Genomic DNA, 21,163 nt, shown 5'->3' with positions numbered 1-21,163 from the left:
CAGCACACACCATTGGCCCCAAAGCCCCGCTGTGCTCAGCCCCATCCTTCCTTACCTTGCAGCGAAGCATCCACCGACCTCAAGCCGAAACAAAGCTCACGGGACCACGGCTTATAAAAGCACACAGGTTTATTGCATATCAATCTCATGTATAAATTCATCGTAGCATTGGAAAGATTACATTTGGTATACATTCCTATTCTACAGCATTAACCTCAAAATCAGCTTTTCCTAGGCATTATTTCAAAGGAATTTCTCTACACGAGTACGTTTTGTCTTTTTATCACAAGCATCAAAAGGAACTCTGCAAAAAAAAACCCAAAAAAACAAACCTCTTCAAATTATTTTCTACACTTTGCCTCTCGTTTCATTGCGCGCCCAACAAAACCATTTCATCTCCATTAAGAACTGCCAACGTTTTCCTTTCTGTCCATCTTTCGGGGCAGTTGGAGGCTTCTGGCCTCGGATTCAACCATCTACTCACATATACAATAAGTGCATCTACGGGATTTGTTTCTCTTTTCATAAAAATCTCACAGACAGACACCATAATGACCGCTAAACACAAGTCATGCACCGTTTACTTATAAACATAACAGAAGCAATATACAATCAAGAATGATATGGAACAAGCACCATCCTCTTTTCTCAATGTTTTTTAAACATTATGTGAAAACCAGACATTTACAATTGATTTTTTTTTCCTTAAAAAAAAAACAAACCCCAAAACAACACTATACAGCCCTAAAGGAAAAAACCCAACTCCATTATATCCGTATCGTAACAACGGGAGAAGGAATGACGGCGGATGCACAGAGTCATGATTCTCGCAAGCACAATATATACCTATTGTCTTTAAATTACATCTTCTGCAGGCTGGAAATGACATCAGGGCAAACCCCTCTTGCTTTGAAGAGGACGTGAGATGCGCTGAGGATGACGTTCGGAATCACTTTGTTCACGTGGGAATTGCACATTTGGAATCAAAGCTGCCTTTTTTTTTTTGTCCTTTTTTTATATTATTTTTAAGCTTTTTCATTCTTTTTTTTAATTTTTTTTTCCTTTTTCTCTTCCACCCCCACCCCCCCCAAAAAAAAAAAATTAAAAATAAAGTGGTAATAAGGAATTAACGACAGGAGAAAAAAAGAGCCCCCCCCAAAAAATAAAAAATAAAATAATAATTAAAAAGAAGAACATCTCGGAATCGTTTCCGTAACGCTTTAATCACAGTATCACTCAACACGACAGGAAAGGTTCATGGCTTTGTGACCAGCGCCGGGCAGCCCCCGGCGCACAGTACAGCACAAACGGAACCAAGTCAGTAGGTCGGGGCCGGCCGGGGGCTCACCAACATCCAGTGCTTTGATGCTCAGAGTCCAAACAGGTTCACCTCGTTGTGCAAGTGCTTTTCCAAACGCTTTTTTTTTCGTAGGAAGGGAACAAGGAGCTGTTTTGCAAGAGCGGCTGCTGAGAGTCTCTAAGTGCTGAGCGGGGAGGAAGGGGAAGCTTCCACCGCGTCCCTCGCAGCAAAGCAGAAAGCCAAGCTGTGCCCACTGGGCAGCAGCCCCGGCACCAGGGATTGCTTTTGGCCAAAGCCTGCGGGTTGGCTGTGGGCTGCGACACGTCCCGAGTGCAATAGAGTGAATGCTATGAGATAAACAGCCTCACTGAGTTGCTTTCTCTTTGTTTGACTGGGGGGGGGAAGATGAAAACTCATCATCAGTGCTAACTCAGGGGAGTCGGGAGGTCCTAGACACAAAAAAGAGGCACTGGCTCCAGAAAACGGGAGGAGAACCCAATCAGGAAATACAAACAATAACAAAAGAAAAGGAGAAATCATTTCATGATTTCCCAACCCTCTGCTCCTCATGCCCTGCATGTGGCTGGGAGCACCAGACCCCACAGCTCAGCATCACCCTGCTGAGACCCCCAATGGGCAGCACTCCCACTGCAGGGCTCTGTGCTCCCCACCTGCTCCTGCTTTCCAACCCACCAAGGAAATAAATAGAAAGCTCAGGCAAACACTACCAACACCTGAATGCCAATGGAACACAACCAATGATTGTCTGGAGAATGGGCAGTAAGAACAGCAGGACCCTGCGGGCGCTTGGCACATCACCACCTCTCCATCCTCCCTCATACAACACACAACCTCAGTTACACCATTTTGGTCCTTCACTACGTGCTTATATTAACATCATTTCTTCACAATAATGATATATCTAATGCAAAAAAAAAATTAAAATAAAAAAAATACTGTTAAGGAAGAAACAAAATAAGAAAAGAATTAGCAAAAATAAAATAAAATAAAAATAATTACAAGTTATTTACAGATTAAAAGAAATTCCATCCGGAGAGGAAACAGTTCCTTATTATTTGGCCCTGTGGGAATGGTGCCCAGGGTGGGACGGGGCCATCCCTGTGCTCTCAGGACCGGGTGCTGTGCCACCACCACCTCAGCCTTGTGCCAACACAGGGAGCAGCTCAGCTGGGCTCTGGGCCTTGGGCACGTTCACAAAGGGATGTGGAAAACCAAACAGGGAAGGCAAATTTTCTTGGTGCTGCTACTTTACCTTCTGCTCCTTCTACACCAAAGACATCCTGGATGCTTTCCTCCACAGGCTATTTAAGAACAGCCCGCTCTCGGGTGCTGATGGCACGTTATGAAGGGTAACCCCCCCACTTTGTGGGTAGCTGTTTCCTTTGTTTCAGTGTGCCGGGATGGGGCTCCTGTGTTGTGTTCCTTCACCCTGCACTGAGCACACCACCAATTCACAGGCAGACAAACCACATGCTGCCCCTCTGACAGCGGCCACTAGCCCAGATCTGCAGTTCTTAACCAGACCCAATAGGAAAACCAATGGGAAATACTCTTCCAAACCTCGCTGGCTCTAAGCACGGTGTCACTGTGCCAACTCTTACCCAACCTGTGGAGCTTTTCAATTCACGATGCTGCAATAAGCAAATTCCCAGGACACACATCCTTAATGTTATCCATACAGCCAATGCTGTTCTTTGCACCAGGTCTGTTTGCTTGCCAGGCTCTAACTCAGCTTTACCTTCAGAGTCACTGCTACAGCATCAGATTGTGATCGCAGTGCGGAACAGGGCAAACAGCAGCACTTCTGGAGGTTGTTTTGGGCTGCTGAACAAGAGGAGACGTGGAAGAGATTTGAGATCATTCATATAATACCTGTGAGCAATTCTAGGGTCAGAGAGATAATTCTATTCTTGTCCTTGCTTCAGCAACATCAGGGCTCTGAGCTCTCTATTCAAGCACACAGCCATCTTGCCATGAAAATCAATGGCCAATGCACAGCCAACCAACCACAACAGCACGAGCAGGACGTTTCTTCTACAGCTCCAGACACCACCAACACCAAGATGATATCACAGCAGGAAACACCACAGTGGCTACAACCATCCTGACCACCCCGGGCTACCTTCCCCACTGCTGATGGCTTTTCACCCTCCCCATGAGATCCAACAGCTCCAGCACAAGACCCCGGGGCAGGGCAGACCGAGAGCTATGTCTCACTCCAGAGGCTCCAGGTCCAAGCAGAGCTCCGTCTTGTGGCATCATAGAGATGGAGAGTGCTCCCCACCCCGCACTGCAGGCATAGACACCCAGTTGAGGACCACCAACCACACGCTTTTGTGACCCAACAACAGCCCGACTCCAGTAGTGCTGTAGGCTGAGGAGCTCATTCAGGAGCTTTGCACAGGAACTGAGCACAGGACAGCATTTCTGTGGGAGTACACAACTTCAGGTTCTGTTAGAGGTCAGCAAAATGGGCTGCATTACCCTTCCCCTGGTGCAGCTCCAGTGGCTCTGCCAGAATTGCACCAGGGATGGGTCTCACTGGGCTCTGTTTCATCGTTGCCTCCTTATTCAGCTGAGCTGAAGGGTTAAAGCTACCCAATGGTGTCAGGCATCCGTTTCCACGAGGGCTTTGCTGGCTCAGTGATACCATCTTATAACGTCGGAGGGGCCCATATTGGATCACACTGTTGCGACTTGTGCCTTTTGCTTATGCTATTCCTATTCCGGCGAAATCCTGGGGCTGTGTCAGCGTTATCCAGTTGTGGAGAGGTTCATTGCGATAAATTACAAAATCAAAACCGTGGTAAAAATGCAGGACTGGTAGGTCAGATGAGACAGGTTCCTTTCTCAGCCCAAAGTCCAGGCGCTCCCTGAGGCCCTCGCACCCATCTTCTGCTTGCTGGGGTTTGGGGTAAGCGCAGCACCGCCGCCTCCTCGCTGCGACTCCAGACAGTGCCCTGCGGACCTCTCAGAGGTGGTTGATGGGGTTAAAGGTCCCCGACTCTGAAGCTGCTCCTGCCATGTCCAACCAAGCACCCAGGGAGTTCTGGGAGGACGTGTGGAGGGGAGCGTTCTCAGACAGGGACAGCATCATTGCATAAGCCTGCGGGAGGAGAGAGCAACGCAGGGAACGTGTGAATGCGCACGTGGGATGCGCTGCAATAACCAGCTCACAGCACCAGCTCACCTCAACCTAAAGTGGCAGTGGCCCTTGGCTGAGTGTCCTGCCAGCAGTACCAGCCAGCAACCCAAGTTCAGCCCTTTGAAGGCAGACAGTCAGTCAGAGCTACCTGTCAGGTCAACACACTCATCTACCTACTGTAGGTATGTGCTCAAAGAGGAAATGTTAAGGACACACAGGCTTCTAAAACTGCAGAAAAGAACGATAGCCCCAAAGGACAACCCTCTGCCAAGCACTGCATAGGGCTAATGGAACAAGACAAACGTTAAAGGAGCAAGCTTTCCTGCAGGGTTAGTACCTTTGCCATATTAGTAACAGAACACATAGAGGAGTCAGGCAAGCAGCTTGCACCGGGCAGTAATTAGGAGGACCCTTCTTAAAGGCTTAATGTTAAAGGCACTGAGTGTGACCTCTCCTGCCTGGTACCATGATCTACCTTCCTTGCACAGTTCTTTTGTGAGTCAAGGCAATACTACTGTCTATTATGCTCTCTGTAATCAAACGCAGTGACATCCTATTACCATATTGGTGGACTCAACTTGAGTTTCTCAGTATGAACCAACTGAAGAACTACCTCAAAGTAGAAATAAATAACAGTTGGAATAAAAAACATTCATACAGACAGATAAAAACAGACAGATGCCGCTACTGTCCTACATAAGCACGTTCTCACGACACAGGGTTAATGATAAATCCATCGGGTGACCTAAAACTGATGCCCACTCCATTTCTTCCCCATTTTTCTGTATAGCTGTGACATGACAGTTCCCACATGATTCACTCATTACCATCAGTATTTCTGCTCACTGGGAAGGGAAAATAAACCTCAGCTGAAGGAGGCCAGCTGCTTGCTAATCCTATAGGGCATGCTGGCAGCAAGCTAGGTAAAATGTTCTGGCATATACCTACCTGGTTTTTAGCCTGCCTGTACAGAGTCTGTTTTATTGTCTCAGAGTCTAAGGTGGAATTAAACACATCTTTAACTTCAAATGCTTCCTCGGCTGCTTTGCGGAGATCCAGCCCCTTCCCAAAATTCGGCATCTGCTCCAAATCTAACAAGCCGGCTTCGTCCTCCTCAATACACCTGTACCAATGACCAGGGGAAGGGGTTGACCTGTTGTTAGCTCACAGCACTGTTCACACACTAGCGTGGTGCTAACCAGTTCCTGCATGCACGTACATGGGGGTCTCACAAGCCACATGCGTGAGCGGACAGATGGACAGACACGAGAGTGACACACAAGGCAAGGCACAAAGAAAAGGTGGAGAGAGTGGTTATGCACGTACAAGCACCAGCGTGATGGATATCTGTGAGTCAGCCTGCCTACAGCTCTCTCTGCTCTTTTGCTTGGAGGTGCCCAGCTGCTGCCCACTCTTGGACAAGTTTGGCACTGGGTCAGTGTCTACAGAATGCTGCTGTGTCTCCTCTGAGTTGCAGTGAAAGCAGTGATTCATTGAGACTAAGCAAGACGCAGGCTCTGCATCCTAAGATATTTGGTACAAACATCAGTTGGGAAACTGAAGCTGGAAAAGGAGCACTAAGCCTATGCAGGTGCAACAAATCTTAAGGGGAAGATGTCTAAATACCGCTTGACCTTGGGGGAAAAAAGCACCTTTACCTTTTCCCTAATTGCTGGTGGTTTAACCTGAAGTCAACAGTGTTGAGCTACAAATAAACGAGTAGCATGGTGCAACATGGATTGCATACAAATACCTCTCCTTCTGCCCCAACCAGAGTGCTAAAGACAGGCATTACCCCCTGAACTGCAATACTGGAAAAGGTCTTTTATGCTTTGGACTAATTGTTCTCCTGGCACACACTCCTCAAGCCTTGGATCTACATCTTATCACAGACTCTCCTTGCAGCCCACTTGTTTCATATCCCCCACCATGGTGAAAATGGAATCAGTCAAGTGAATGCTTAAATCAAACTGAGGTATGGTACATGGCTTGAGAAATAAAACAGCCGCATTCACAATCTACCACTGACACAGGGTCAGAAGTCTGGCCCCCAAATGGCTTCCCAAAGGGCACAGCCCAGCTCACCTTCGGGTGTGATCAAAGCTCATGGTGAGAGATGTGGGCTCCTCATCTTCTTCATCCTCGTATGTTCCTCGGGGCTCTGCAGTGGGTGACACCGTTTCATCCTGCGACTTCCCCGTCAGGCTGTCGTCATCCTCCTCTTCCAGTTCTTCATCTTCATCATCCACATCTTCCGTTTTCTCATTTGCTAATCCGTGACACTGGGAGTTGCTATCAATATCCTGCATTTCTGGCCTGGAATGTTTGGTCAAGAGGGGCAGGAAATAAAAGGAAAGAGACCAAATGAATAAGTCACGCATTTTCGCTGTAACATAAGGGAGGATTCAATTTACACACGTGTACGAATGCAAATACCTTGAGAGCTACCTACATCCATATGCATGCTATTTAATCTACAATGGAAAGGGAAACTGACAAATTTTAGGCAGTTAAAAATCAGCCTTTGCAGTGTCTGTGGGGACAATGAGCACATCCAGTACACACCAACCCAAATGCTTTTCTAACTTGCATTTTGTCTAGTCTGGATTTAAATGATGCATTTCCATCTCTCGAAACACTACATCTGTGGGGCACAGGGCACTTCTCCTCTCTACACGGTGTTCTAACAGCCTCCATGTGAGGAAGCTTCCTCACCCCTGGGTTTGTGGGCAGATTTAATACTCCTCATTCAAAATGAGGTTGTCTCAAGATGCCTCCCAGGCCTCATGCCTTGCCACTTACTCCTAACCCAGGTCATCTTTTGAAAAGACTTAACACTGGGCTTAGCACTTGAAGTTGATGGTGTTTTCCATTCCAAACCACTATGTTTCTCTCTTCTGAGTATGTTAAATCAAACACTGCAGGACAGAGGCTGACAGGTCTTTGAACCATGTTAACAACGCGTGCCCACCAGGTCATCTCATTTGCTGGTCTACCTTTTATCTGCTAACGTTGACGCTTGATTCATTTCGCTATTTGCGAGAAAATTTCTGATTTCAGAGAAATACGAATCCTCTTTCTCATCTAAAAGTGCATGGTTGTCTGACTCCGAGTTGGGGGAAGAGGCACTGGTCCCAAGGTGGTTCGTAATGACTCCAGAGTGCTGGCTCACTGAGTGGGAGACACAAGAGAGAACAGGAGAAACCATCAGATACCATCAACGTTACCATTAAGAATAAAGGGGGAGAATTGTGCAACAATCCCCTCACTGTACAGTCAGGTTATTATACAGAAGCTTGTGTTTTCCAGACCTGAACTAGAGAGGAAAACAGACTGCACTCAGCATTTACAGGTGGTACATCCAATTCCAGAAGCACTACCCATCATTTAACTGTTTGCCCATAGCTTTCCCATAGCAGTGCTGGTTGCTACCTGGAACGTTCTCGTGTTCGTGCTTCTTAAGATGTCGGTCCAGGTTGGTCTGCTGCCCAAAGCACCGGTTGCACAGGTGGCATTTGAATGGCTTCTCCTTGTTATGGATGTTTCGAACGTGCCGCTGGAGGTTGGAGGAAATGCTGAATGACCTGTCACAGTATTTACACCTGAAAAATAGAAGCAAATGCCAAAGAGTGCAACGTGAGGGGGGAAAAAAAACCCACAAAAATCTGACTACCAGAAAACCAGAAAACGCTGGTCTATAAATCTTTACTCGGCTGAGGAGCTGGAATGAACGGGGCATTAATCATTCCAGACAAATCTGATATTATTGTTGCTCAAGGAGCACAAAGAAAGGATTAGGATTAATTAAGAAGCGAGCCGTCCAAACAAAGAAGAATTTTAAACAAAATAATTACTCTTTTTTTTTCCTCCCCACACATGAATGTAAAAACACAAAAGGTGAATGAATTCATTCCACATTTTGCAGGTGAAATCTGCATGGGGGGAGAAGAAAGAAGAAGGAAGGGAGATTAAAACTATAACATGATTATTAACTAGCACATCCCTACACGACATACTTATGTGGACATATGGAAAAACCCTACATTCATTCATGCAGTTCCTCAATATACAGGCAACAGACCCTTAAAGATCATTATGGCTGCTATCATAGCACAACAGCTCCCAAGAAATACACCACAGCTTCCAAACTGTGTCAGATCCACTCCTGTGGAGTGAATACCTGCTTTGCATTGAACTACGTGCCATGAACAGAGCCAAGCCAGCATGTTTGGGGGAGCTGTGGAGTAAAGAAATGCTCCTCTTTGAATAAACCCTCTGCAGGAGCCACGGCAGATGCACTGGATGCTGAGCCACAGTTACCTTCTGGACCTCCCCGGCAGGATGATGATGCTCTGAGCTCTGTGGGCAGAGCACGACTGCAGAGGGCAGCTTTGAGCCACAAAGCGGAGCTCCAGGACCGAAGGTAGAAAGCCAAACTCCTCCAAAGCAGCTCGATCGGATCCCTCTTTGAGTACATCGCCCCCAGCCCAACAAAGGCACTTTCCTCATGGCTACACTTCCAAAGCCACCGGATGCAGAACCCTTCTCTGCAGAGCCCTTACAGGACAAAACACGACCGTTCCTAAACCCCTCTCATCCCAACAGGATCCTCTCCTTTCAGCATCCCACCAACCTGCACCACTACCCCTCACTGCACAAAGCTGGGGGTGCACTGGGCTCACAGTGCCCTTCTCCCACACTTATCCCTTCCTCAAGCACCAAACTGGATTCACCTTGACAGTAAGGATGTGGTGTGGTTTCCTACAAGCATAACAGATTCAAATGCAAGAAGAAGGTGCAAGTGTAAAGAACCCATGCTGTGAAACACACGCACCATTTCCAGATGTGCTACAGCTGCGCCTTTTATTTGGCCTCCGAAACCAAACTGGTATTATTTTTGGGAATAGCAGAGATACATTTATGAAACACTCTCTCTTTATGGATTCCACGCCCACCTCCAAATTTCCTACTGTTAAATCACTGCAAAAATATTAAAATACTTCAAATCGAGAACCTTTCCTTATGATTAACCAAGGAAGAAAGCAAAATCTCTTGTTAAACCACAAGCTTTCTCAGGCTCCCAAAGCTTTTTCTCTCAGACCTCATGAGCTGCCAGCACTCTGCAGCCCTTCAGACTGTAGCACCCCAACACCCGACGTCCCATAGGAGAGCAGGAGCTGAGTTCCAGCAGTGCTGTGCCATCAGCTCCCTCTCTATTTGCAGGCACTTCAAAGCAGCGCTGCCAGGAGCACAGCACGAAGGCCCCGGCCCCCATCCACCCATTTATTTAGATGTGCAGGAAGTCTTTGAAAAGCTCCCTCTGACAGGTCCTTGCTTTAACTATGAGCTATGCGGATCCAGGCTCAGATGCAGGGAGAGGGGATAAAGAGCTTGTTAAAAAGAATAGAAACCAGAGGGGCAGTGGCAAAGGAACAACACCCAATGTCTGAGTGCTGGGATGAGGGCGACGGGCAGCGTTATTTGCGGTCCCAGAGGGGTCGGTGCTTGGATCTCTGCTGGTTTTAATCTAAATAAATGACCTGGATGGAAGGACCAACTTAAACACGGGGAAGAGGGGAGCTCAAAAAGGCTGTGTGTGCTTTGTAAAAGAAAATGAGAGCACTTTTTTGCCCATATGCTCTATATTCCTACCTCATATCCTCAGTATAGACAGCAAGGAAGGTAAAGAGCACGGACAGGTTGAGAATCAAACCTTTAAACATCAGAAGTTGCAAGATAAAACACAGAGAATCCCCAACCTGCTTCAACCTGCAGGATGTTAGAAGCAAGCTGAAGGTGGAAACCTTGGTTCTCTGAGACCAGAGGAAAACCAAAGACAATTAAGCCCTTCTGTAAACGTGGCCCTGACTCTCAGGAGCACTGTTATAATGCAACATTGTCCAGAAGTCAGCTTTCTCCTGCAGGAAAAAACCCCTCACAAGGGCCATTTTCTCTGGGAGAAGAGCAGATGAAATACGGCGCGTGTTTTGCTAACCTTTGTCGAGTCCAAGGTCTCCTTTTTTGGAAGAAAACAGCGCTGGATCTCTGGGTGACTGGGAGTGAGGGTTTGACTCAGACGGGGCCGTGCGGTGAATGCACAGCATTCATTCAAAGCGTATCAAACAGCACAACTGAGAACTCAAAGGGAACGCTTCCAAAAGACATGTCTGCCTTGGAAAGGGGGGTTTCTGGGTTTTAATTTACCTCGTGCCTACACTCAAAATCCTCCAAGCATCATCAGTATGGAAAACAAAAGGGCTCTGAATGCACCGTCGGTTGCAGAGTGGAAGAAAGCAACTTCTCCAGTAAAACCAGGCATGGAAATGCCTCGCATTGGAGCAGGTGGCCCTTTGCTACTCATAGATTTGGTTGTTTTTCTGTCTGTAATAACCACAACATCGGCTTTGTTGTGAACTCAGGACTGTGTGTGGAAATTCCACAGCATTGCTACCCAAACTGAAACTGCTTCAGTTGTTGTTGCTCCAGACACCCATTTCCTTGTGAGCCCCATTGAAATCTGAAAGACTGAGGTGAACAGGACTCCCTCCCTTTTGGGGGAGCTCAGTGCCTTTTTGTTTTGACCCACAACTCCAGGCATCTCCAACACGCATTAGGGAAAGAAGAAAGGAATCCAGCAAGTTCCTTTCCTGGCAAGCCCTTCAAACCAGCCTGGTTTGCAGAGACATTCAGCACCTTCAGCTGTCCTTGAGACAAATGGTTAACGTGAGTGTGAAACAACACTGGAAATCAGAGCACTCCTTTGCCAGCATACATCTAAATATAAGCTAAGTGCCTATCTCCAGGCTGCCAAGCTGGATTATTTTTGGCTGGTACGCACAATATACAGTCTGATGAATCACGGTATGTAACGCTATGGGACTGCAGTATTACATTGGCACAGCTCTACAGAAAGGGGAAAAAAAACCCCACCAACATAGAGTGGTGAATGAGGGGTGTGTGGGGGAAGGGGATTACGGGGGTAACATCACCTGTAGGGCTGCTCTCCGGTGTGTGTCCGCAGATGCCTCGTCAGGTTGGCTGAGCGGGGGAAGATCTTCCCACAGTACCTATGAGAGCAAAAGCAAAGTCAATGCATGAACAGCATCACCCACTGCCACCTCTGATGTGAGATCCAGCACTGCCCATCTGCATTGCCAATCAGCTGAGGTTTTAATAGACGTCTCCTCTCTGTTGGTCGCTCATAGAGAATCTACTTGATTATCCTCAGAATACATTGAACTCGCCTCCAGATAAACGCTGCAGCCTCGCATTGCTGTTACCAGGATATACAGCTGTGAGTCTGACAGTCTGCTTAGAATAAGGAGAAACGCAGCAGTAGAAAATAAAATAAGGAGCCACGTTCCATAGTAAATCTGACTCATAGCAAACCGAAAAGGAAGGGAAGCATAAATAAAGATGTTAATTGGGAAATAAAACACTCGGGAGGAAAAGCTGTGTTCTGTGTCTGGGCAGCCCGTTGCAAAAGGAAATATGAGTTGGGTTTCTTAATTTTGGAGACGTTTGGATGTCCTTAAGATGGATGGTCAACGTGAGCGTTAATCAATAATGAAAATCCACATGGTAATGGGCTGCCGTGTGTCTAAATGGAAGCTGAGTCCCTCCTGTAGTATTAAACCTCCTTCTAACTACCCAGCTGAAACCTGGGCACAGAGCTTTCGAGGCAAAGCATAATGCTGCAGGTGCAAAGTCTGTGACCACTCAGCATCCCTATGAGGGATGCAGGAAGAGCCATCACAAGAACCTACTTGCAGGTAAAGCTGTGTGAGCTTGCATGGATTCCTATCTCCTCACAGCTGTTCTCTGGCACACACAGGTTTAGCTGCAATTGGTCCAGGAGCACTGCTGGGGATAGAAGTGTCTGTGCAAAGAGCTGCGCAGTGCTTGCTGGTTTTAGAACTGCTTTGCTTTACATAGCTGAGACTGTGCTGCTTTTCCATTGCAAACCATGGCATTGGCTACCACACACCAAAGACTTGGCGTTGGAAGGGCCCCGTTTGCTTGAGAATCTCCAGATCTGCACTCGAGGTTATTCAAGATCACAAAGCAAACAGAAGATGCCCATTTTCCACCAGACAAAAACAAGCTATTTCAGAGCCTGTTCGTCATCGGCATGCTCCATTCTAATTCCATTCCCCCCCTCACCCTGTTTTCCCTCCCAGCCCCATATGGGTGCTGGGGATGCCCACATGGGGTTGCTGTGCTCCCTTACCTGCAGGTGTAACGCTCCTTGCCCTTCCTCAATATGGGGTCGGACAGTGTAGGTGGCGGCGATCGGAAGTTGAAGGGGTGGTGAGGAAGGGGCTGCAGGGAGCTGCCAGAGTCCGCCTTCATGGCCGCAAAGCTCTCCAGTTTCTCTGTCATCGTTTCTATGGCTGACATCTGCAAGTAGAAGGGCCTCGTGTCAGAGAGATTGGGGAAGGAGGGGAGCTGGGCAGGAGGCAGAGGGGCCCTGCAGCAAAGCTCAGGCTGAGGATGGAGCAGGGCCATGCAGGGCTAAGACGTTTTAATTACATGTCAGAAAGGTTGAGGAGCCTGTAAAGGTGATGGAAGGAGGAGTGGGAGGTGGCTGAGCTTCCTGAAGGGAAAGGAGAGTCCAGCCAAGCTAAAATAAAAGCGAGCAGTGGTTGGGTGAGTTACAACTATGGGAGGACTGCAGTCTGCACCTGGAAGTGCAGACCATGGCTGTATTCTATGATCCCAAGCCCTGTTTGGGTGGGAGCAGCAGGCACACAGGGTTCTTGGGGTGGCCCCAAAGGAAAAGCTGCTGCTCCCCTACAGCTTTGGGTTCTGGGACCCAGCAGCAGCCAAAACACTAGGTGTGAACAGCAGAAACAGGGAGAAACCTGGAGAGATGGGAAAAAGGGAAAGGAGAGAAGAGAGCTGGAAAGCAAAGATTGTGCACAAAAGTCCTGCCTTAAATAAAAGAAAAAAAGAAAGAAAAAGAAAAAAGCCAACCCAAACCCACTTTTACTTTCACTAAAGCAAAACAGGAAACCTAAATCCAAGAGAGAGCAGCAGCTCGGAGGACTGCACTGACGTCTCCAGCGCTCAGTTTTATGCACTCTTGAGAGCACTTTTGAGATACCACGCTGAAAACAGGGATAAAACAAACAAGGCAGCAATAAAGCTGCCTCCTTACTGCGGATGACATCAGTGGGATGGGAGCAATGGGGGCAGTGGGAGCCTGAATGGAGGCAGACAGAGAGCAGGGAGACGGCGAGCAGCGGAAGGCAGTAGGAAGCCATATATCAAAAGTAGATGCTCTATTGTACAGGAAGGGCTGACCTTTTGCACGTTTACACTTTATTAAACTGGGCTTGAGGTGGGGGGGGGAGGGAGGGAGAGAGCCAAGATATTGTTTAAAATGTATGACTATAAGAAGAAAAAAAAGTTGTCTTAATCACCAAAGAATACATTGTGGAAGGCTGACAACCATTCATAAGCTGTAAAAAAGAGGAGTAGTAAAACCCATTTCTCGATAATAGATCCGCAGCCCCTTAGTTGGAGGCTCCCAGCCCATGATAAATAGTAAGTAATACTTAGCGCCAGCCACTTGAAAAGGTTACTTGATCATTTACAGCAAAAGCTCTGCCCCAGCTGCCAGTCATGTAACAAAACCATCACGTTAAAATGCTATCCGGATCTTTCAGAGCTATGCCACTCAGCCCTTTGCTGGAGTACCTGGAGATATCTTTTGTTGTGCCCTGTTCTTTAGGCACTTAGTCAGAGATGTTTGCTGGCTTGATAGCCCTGGGCTTCTTTTAAATTCTAAACACCGGCCATAGCCCCTCCAGTGGTAAAGGCACTTTGCTATTTAGGGAACAACTGCCTGGTTATAATAAAAAAAAAAGGATGGGGGAGAAGAAAAGAAACGTAACAGGTGAGAGAAGGTTCTCCATTAAGTTATCAAAAAGTTACATCGTTTATTTACGCTGTCCAGAGTTTCATTTAAAATAGACAATGCGTGAATAACTCACAGCACAGCAATGACTGTCTATGACTGGGAGAGGAGTGAAAAGTTGCCTGGAATTCAACGTAAGGAAGCAAACGTGATGCTTTAGCCTGGCTTTTGGCTGGCATCACAGCAAGGACCCTCTGGGAGATGCACAACAGGAAGGACTGACAGCAGGCACGGGTCTGAATAGGAGAAGCACAACCCAATTGCTATGTGAAAGTTGGTTCTAATGAAGACGACAGAAGTAAGAGCTATTCAAATGACCATGCTAAGGACCATGCCCAGGATAACACTGGATGGAGATCTGGCAAGTAAAAAAATCTCACATATTCTTGAACCAAGGAGCTGCCTTCATCCACCTTCAGCCCTTGTGATATCAGACTGGTTTGTAGCATGGGAACAGCTACTCTGGAGACCAAGTGATCATTACACAGCAGCCTCCTTCATTACAAATGAGTTATCAGGAAGTTTCGGGTTTGAGCGATTGTAAATTTTAGGCTACTCTGCCTGATAAGCCATCAGAGATAACCAGACCTTCCACATCTTTTCATTGCCATGGGAAGAGGACGTGGTCAGGATTTCAGGAACAATGTTAACAGCCTTCCACCCAATGCCGGCTGCTGCCCAGGGCCCCCACGTTTCTCATCGTCTCGTTGGGTTCCTTGCTGCACTCGCTCCTCCCTGCTATCAGATTCTTTACAGGCAGATATCCCCACCATTCTAACTCACACAAACACAGGATGTTCCTGGCCAGCCTGTCACCATTATCCAGCCCGTATGAAGGAAAAATCAGGGGAAGTTATTAACCAAACTCAGAGGCTGATGCAAAACAATGAAGGAACTAAGTTTAGCTGTGAAAGCAACCAGGATCCAGCTTTCACAAACCTGCAAGTTATTAACCTAAGGTGGGAAACGCCACCAGACAAGAACAATGCATGTGAATGCAACGAAGAGGACAGGAATGGGCCCCCAGCAGGGAGACAGGGATGGCTGGGGACACAGCACATTGGGCAGTGCCATTCTCAAACAGGGAATCACAAGCACAAAGAGTAGCTCCATTTTGGGGAGCATTTAAAGTGACTGCTGGAAAATACTGGAGTTTCCAGTTGGACCCAATGGTGAAAAGAATCTGATGCAAGCGACCTCTGTGAACCTCTCCATAGCAAAGCTCTGGCATTCAGCCAGCACTGAGTTGTCACCTTTACCTGGGGGTGGAACAGCAGCGGGGAGGGTCGCAGGTACTTCTCCTTTAGGGCACCCACAGGGTCTGTCACCTTCCGCTTCTCCACCCTGCTGGACAACAACACAGAGGGTTACGTACCTTCCAGGGTGCAGCAGCAAAGGAACAGCTGAACATTAAACTACACCCTGAGGCTGTTCTCCTATAGACACACCTTTATGGGGAACATTGCATGGAAGTAATCCCAACAACCACAGCTCTGAGTCCCTGGAACGGAGTCCATCCCCATTACATCTACCCACGTTAGTCCAGTGTAAATGAGAGCAAACCACTTTGCCACATTTCAGCTGATTGATGCGTGGCTCAAATTACCAAAGAGTTTAAAAGAAGAGTCATGCAGAGTTCTATTTAGTCAACTGTATTTAATCTGCATTTATTCTTCCTTTGGTAGAAGGAAAAGAGCAGAGCTGGGTTTACAGGGCACCCATAATTGCTGTGCTTTGGAAGGAACGTGAGTCGGAGCGCTCAGAGCTGCAGCAATGCAAGCAACTTTCTGCCTGACATAAGCAAAGGGTGCTCACAACCCACTGGCCACACCATGCCATGGGGTTAAGCCGATCTTCTCAGCCCAGTGCCTGAGAATGTTACCTTAACGAGGCTGGGCTAAAAACTGCCCCCATTTCAGGCTGTCTGGCCGCATTAAATTATATCACCAGGAGAAAATGTCAAGGATTTAAGCGGCCTTGGGGAGAAAAATGGAAGGAGCCAAATGATGTGAGAGAGTCTGATAAAGAGAAGTTTAGAAACCAAATATTTCCCTATTTTTTCGAGCTGGGACTTGGATGCTCGGCCGCTTGGCTCGTGACATCAGGAGTCTGATTCACAGGCAGCCCTGCCACAGACTTTCTATTTTAACGTCTTACTAAAACCGTACGCGTCCCATGGAATGCAGCGCGGTGCCCCCGTCCTTCCCTTCCATCTGTCTTCTGGGCCTTTACGCTTTTCCCTGGGCTGCTGTTTTAATTGGCAGCTGCCTTTGCAGCCCGTGTTGTTTTAACATTCCAACTGAGCCCGCCCAGAGGTGGCACAACCCTACTCCAACTCCCAGTTTTTGCCTCCTTACCCCCATGTATCTACGTTTTTTCCTGCATCAATGAATAACACACTACGTACATCAGCCCTTTTGCCTTCCTTCCCCCGGAGATGCCCACGTTACACACCCCAGGTTGTGATGCAGCCCTTCCCATCACTGATGGGCAGCCTGTAGGTTGTGACAGCATCAGCCACAAGAGCTGGCACAGTAAGAGCTGCTCTCCCAGCAGCAGGCACTGAGGGCTCACTAATCCTCATCTCAGCTGACAGCTCCTTGGCCCCGCTATGCATTGACATCATTTTTTCCCACAGTTATCAGCCATCCAGCAGCAGCGAGGCAGTGACATAGGTGCTGTTCCACCTCGCCATGAGCCGCTCCTTTGAAGGCTCCAACAACCCATCCTGGTGCTGACACCACAGCCCTGCAGTGACGCTGAGCCTTTCCAGCTATGAAACCATGACCGCAGCACAACCCATCCCTGCCAGAAGCCACTGGGCTCTGTGCAGCCCAATCAGACAAGGAGTCCATTGGGTCAAACCTGCGGCTATGAAGCAGTTCATGTGCCCTAAGAGAGAATTAAATAACAGCCAGGTTAATGTCTAAACAAAGCTGGGTTGGGCTGCCTCCTTTCTAAACACCAGCAAATGGTATTTGCTGGGTGACAACTGCATCTCTGGGCTGTGATGGCAGTGCTGCAGGCTCACAGCTATGCTCACCTTCAAAAGCTCACAGTCATTCCCCTTTAGAAACAGACACAACCACCTCCTTTACACCTTCTGAAGTCACACCTCCTCGAAAGGAACTTCACCTACTTCCCTCTCCATGCACAACTTGCCTTTGGAGCAGCACAACACATCACACCTCCCCCCAAAACTCTCCATGCAAAGTGAAACTAGAAAGCCCTGCACATCTTTTAAGAGCAATACATGCCTCTGGGAGAGTCGAGATAACACTCTACTATGTATTTACACAGCACTTGCTACTCCAGCCTTACAAACATTTCAAAAGGCTGAGTCTGCAACAGCAGCTCCTATGAACTGAAGAAGGAATTATAAAGAAAAAGGGAGGTGGAGAGGGAAAAAGAAAAAAGGTGAAGTGGTTCACAAAGGGCCATCAAAGAAGTGAGTGGGAGAGCTGCATTTGCAGACTCCCAGGGCTCCTGACTCATTCCCAAGCCATGAGAGCCCAGGCTCTGAGGCATCTGAACTCTGCATTCTTATCAAATCAAACCTCTGGAATTTCCCCAGCAGAAGTGCCATCTTAGCGTTGGCTCGTGGGAGAGTCCTTAAATAGGTCAAGTTTCTTCTTTATCAAAATAAGGATGTGTTCTTTATACATATTGATTACGAGCACTCCTTTCAATTACTCAGCCCTTTCGATTCAGAAAACCCAGCGTGCTGTGATGAAGGACAGACAGGCACTGTCAGGCTGTATGGACACATCGACCCTACCAGATGCGTGCTGCTCTTCCTGACCAACCCACATCCAGATCCGCCCTGAGTGATGATGCCAGCTAGAAAATCAGCTCATTAGAGGAAACAATTAAGGCAGGGTATGTTAATACCTGTAGATGGGATCCATGAAAAAGGGTGATGGCTTTGCGTAATGCAGGGATGGTTGCTGAGGCAGCTGAGACTGGGAAATCTTGGGTAAGACTTCACTTGCCATCAGTTTCCTTTCCCCATAGATGTGGTTCTTCCGTGGCTCTCTCCCTCCATTCTGACTGGCTCGGATGCGGTTGCCGATGCTCAGATCCAGTGGCTGTTCCTCCCCTGAGGACGGGGCTGGCAGGACCTTCGGCGGCGGCAGGATTGGCTTTATCTCTTTTGGCTTCGTGGTGAGATCGAAGGGCGACTCCGAGCTGGTGCTGCCCACTTTGTGGAGGTCCCTGGGTGACTTTGGTTCTGCCTTGACCAGCAAGTTGTGATTGAGGGTTCGCTCCGTGAAAGGGTAGAGTGAATGGGGGAAATTGGGGAGGAACTGAAATGGAAACATGGAATGATACGGGAGCGAACCCATCTTTTTCTCCTGCATCCCCATAAAGCCAGGCCCAAAATACTTCTCTGCGATGGAGGCGATAGCCTTAATAGAGTCATTAGCTGCTCCCGTGGTGGGCAGCAGGTGCTCTTCTGGAGGAGGAAAGAAGGAATGCTGAGAATAGAAGAGAGGGATCTCGCTTGTGTTGTTGGTGGAGCTCGCCGACACAGAGCTGCTGACAAAGTCTGGCTTGCTCTCCATCTGTTTGCTCTTATCTTTTGTTTTGTCCCTGTCACTCTCTGCGTCACTGTCCAGGTCAGAGCCGGTGCCAGTGGTGGTATCCAGGTCTGTGCCCGTGGTTGTGTTGACGTCCTCAAAGTCGCTGCCATCTGACATGTCACTATTCCTGGCTTTTAGCTTCTCCAGGTAGGAGTTCTCCAGGCTGCTTTCGCATTTCTCCTCTGCCGTTGCGGCCTGGTTGCTGTTGCTCACCGCAGAGATCAGGGGCAGTGCAGGGTTCCCGAGGGGGCTGGGAAGCTTTGCGTCCTGGGTGTGATTGAGGGGACTTTTGAGGAGCTGTGTGGGTGGTAACAAGGGGGGTCGGGGGTATAGAGATGGTGGGAAAATCCCTGGGAACCCTGGAGTGAGGGCAGGGAATGCTGGGGGGGCGGGTGAGAACGGAAGACCCCCAGGGTGGGGACGGGATGGAAAATAATCATTAAATCCCAAGCTGGCGTGGTTGAGGTTGGGAGAGGGCTTGGATTTGTCCATCATGGAGGTGGGCGTTAAGGGGAGGCCTGGGGTAAAAATGCCCCCGGGGTTGTAATGGTTTTTGCCCTCGCAGAAGCGCCGGTGCTTGTTGAGAGAGGAGGTAGTGCTGAACATCTGCCCGCAGTCCTTGCACTTGATCTGGGTGCGACAGTCCGCGTGCATCCGCTTGTGACGGCAGAGGTTGGAGAACTGCGTGTAGGATTTGTGACAGACCTCACCTAAAGCATCAACAGAAACCAACAACAAAAGCAATATGAAATTAACGGGAAATGGGACGGAGCGAGTTAAGGGCTTTCTCTAATACCATTAAGTAACCACTCCGTAGGGATGTTCCATAAATGCCTTGCCAGCCAGAGCTCTGCACGGAGGGGTTGATGCTGTGTTTGTTGAATCAGCACGGCTGGCAGTGCTAAGCTAACACCACCTCACCGTTCTCCTTAATGATCTGTAAATACAGAGCTTTCAAAACGTGTTCCTTTTTTCTTTTACAACCGCTTTCACCTACAGACTTTGCTGGTGTGGAAGGAAGAGCACAAAGGAGGAATAAAAGAAATCCCACCAAAACTTTTCTATATATCCAAACACCGTAACTTTTTTGTTGTCTAACGCCTCTTTCAACACAGGAATAAACCCCACTTCTGAGTGAATCAACACACCGCTGTTATCACCAACTTGTAAACATGGAAGCTGAGACAAAGAGAGGGAAGGTGCCTTGTGCAGGCAGGCAGGCAAGGACCTGCACCCTAATCCTGCCCATGTTCACCCCTCAGATCCATGACCGAGTGCTACTTCCTTCCTTCCTCCCACTGTTACTGAGAGGTACATGGAAGACTGACTTCCCCTCTATTTGTTTTCTGATTTCTAGGATCCTCATTGGTATTTGAACATCTCAAGGCAGGTGAATGGCAGCTCTGAAAACATCAGAGGAAGCCTTTTCTGTTGAAGTTCAAGGCAGAGGTTACTAAAATTGAACAAATTGGCTGTTCCCATTGAAGCGAACATTCCCAAATTCAGTGGATTATCACCATGCCCAGCCTCCTGATGTGCGTGTGTATATATATACATACATATACATATAAATAAAGTACTTCTTTTAAGACATACACAATAGTAAGGGAGGGAGCCCAACAAAAAACACCCCAAGAACAAGAAAAAAAGAGCCTTTCCAGGGAAGCCTGCCTTACAGCTCCCCTCTATTTGCTAATGGGTTCCATATTAACGCATGTGGCTCCATCGGGTACATCTGAACCAGGCAGAGCTGGCCTCAGTTGCTTTACACGCTGATTTGGACTGACAACTCCCTAATTCTTATGAGGTGAGAGTGAGGAGATTATGAGGAGAAATCATTCATCTCGCTGCAGCAATACAACGAGATTCAAATTATCTCTTTCATGTGCCCGTCATCAAATGAAAGATTGCATCAAAATGAGCAATAAGGGCGTTTTTTCTTCCTCCGCTGACACCCACCTGATTATCTCAGAGCACGCTAATGAAACGAGCCTCCCAGGATACCCCTGCATACTGTTCCCATTATACCAACAGGGAAAAAGGCAGAAATGGGTTCAGTGGCTTCCCTGCCATAACATCAAAGCCTGGGATCAAACCCAGACCCTGCTCTGTGCTTTAATGGCACTTCTTGAGGAGTGTTGGGAAGCAGTCCCTAAAGTATCCACGGCTTTGTTGTGACACAACCCACACAG

The 21,163-nt window shown here is 47.9% G+C and overlaps 1 protein-coding gene across 11 annotated transcripts in view; it reads right to left on the bottom strand.

Annotated features, from left to right (window-relative positions):
- Positions 1 to 111: 111 nt before the first annotated feature.
- PRDM16 (PR/SET domain 16) overlaps positions 112 to 21,163 on the bottom strand; it is a 289,107-nt gene continuing 268,055 nt past the window's right edge. For 3 of the 11 annotated variants that reach the window (XM_085509165.1, XM_015882499.3, XM_085509173.1), the window contains 9 exons: positions 18,280 to 19,681; positions 15,648 to 15,735; positions 12,697 to 12,866; positions 11,456 to 11,533; positions 7,899 to 8,068; positions 7,463 to 7,637; positions 6,552 to 6,782; positions 5,415 to 5,589; positions 112 to 4,427 (listed from right to left, as the gene is read on the bottom strand). In XM_085509165.1, coding sequence (XP_085365291.1) covers positions 4,293 to 4,427; positions 5,415 to 5,589; positions 6,552 to 6,782; positions 7,463 to 7,637; positions 7,899 to 8,068; positions 11,456 to 11,533; positions 12,697 to 12,866; positions 15,648 to 15,735; positions 18,280 to 19,681 — 2,624 coding nt within the window. In that variant the 3' untranslated portion in view covers positions 112 to 4,292. The remainder of the gene's footprint in view (positions 4,428 to 5,414; positions 5,590 to 6,551; positions 6,783 to 7,462; positions 7,638 to 7,898; positions 8,069 to 11,455; positions 11,534 to 12,696; positions 12,867 to 15,647; positions 15,736 to 18,279; positions 19,682 to 21,163) is intronic. The other 8 variants (XM_085509169.1, XM_085509171.1, XM_085509174.1 and 5 more) reach the window with 3 other exon arrangements.

Source organism: Coturnix japonica, chromosome 9, assembly GCF_054131305.1.
Source record: "Coturnix japonica strain WE chromosome 9, WE-NBRP24, whole genome shotgun sequence".
NCBI lineage: Eukaryota > Metazoa > Chordata > Aves > Galliformes > Phasianidae > Coturnix > Coturnix japonica.
This window is presented reverse-complemented; position numbering and strand designations above follow the sequence as displayed.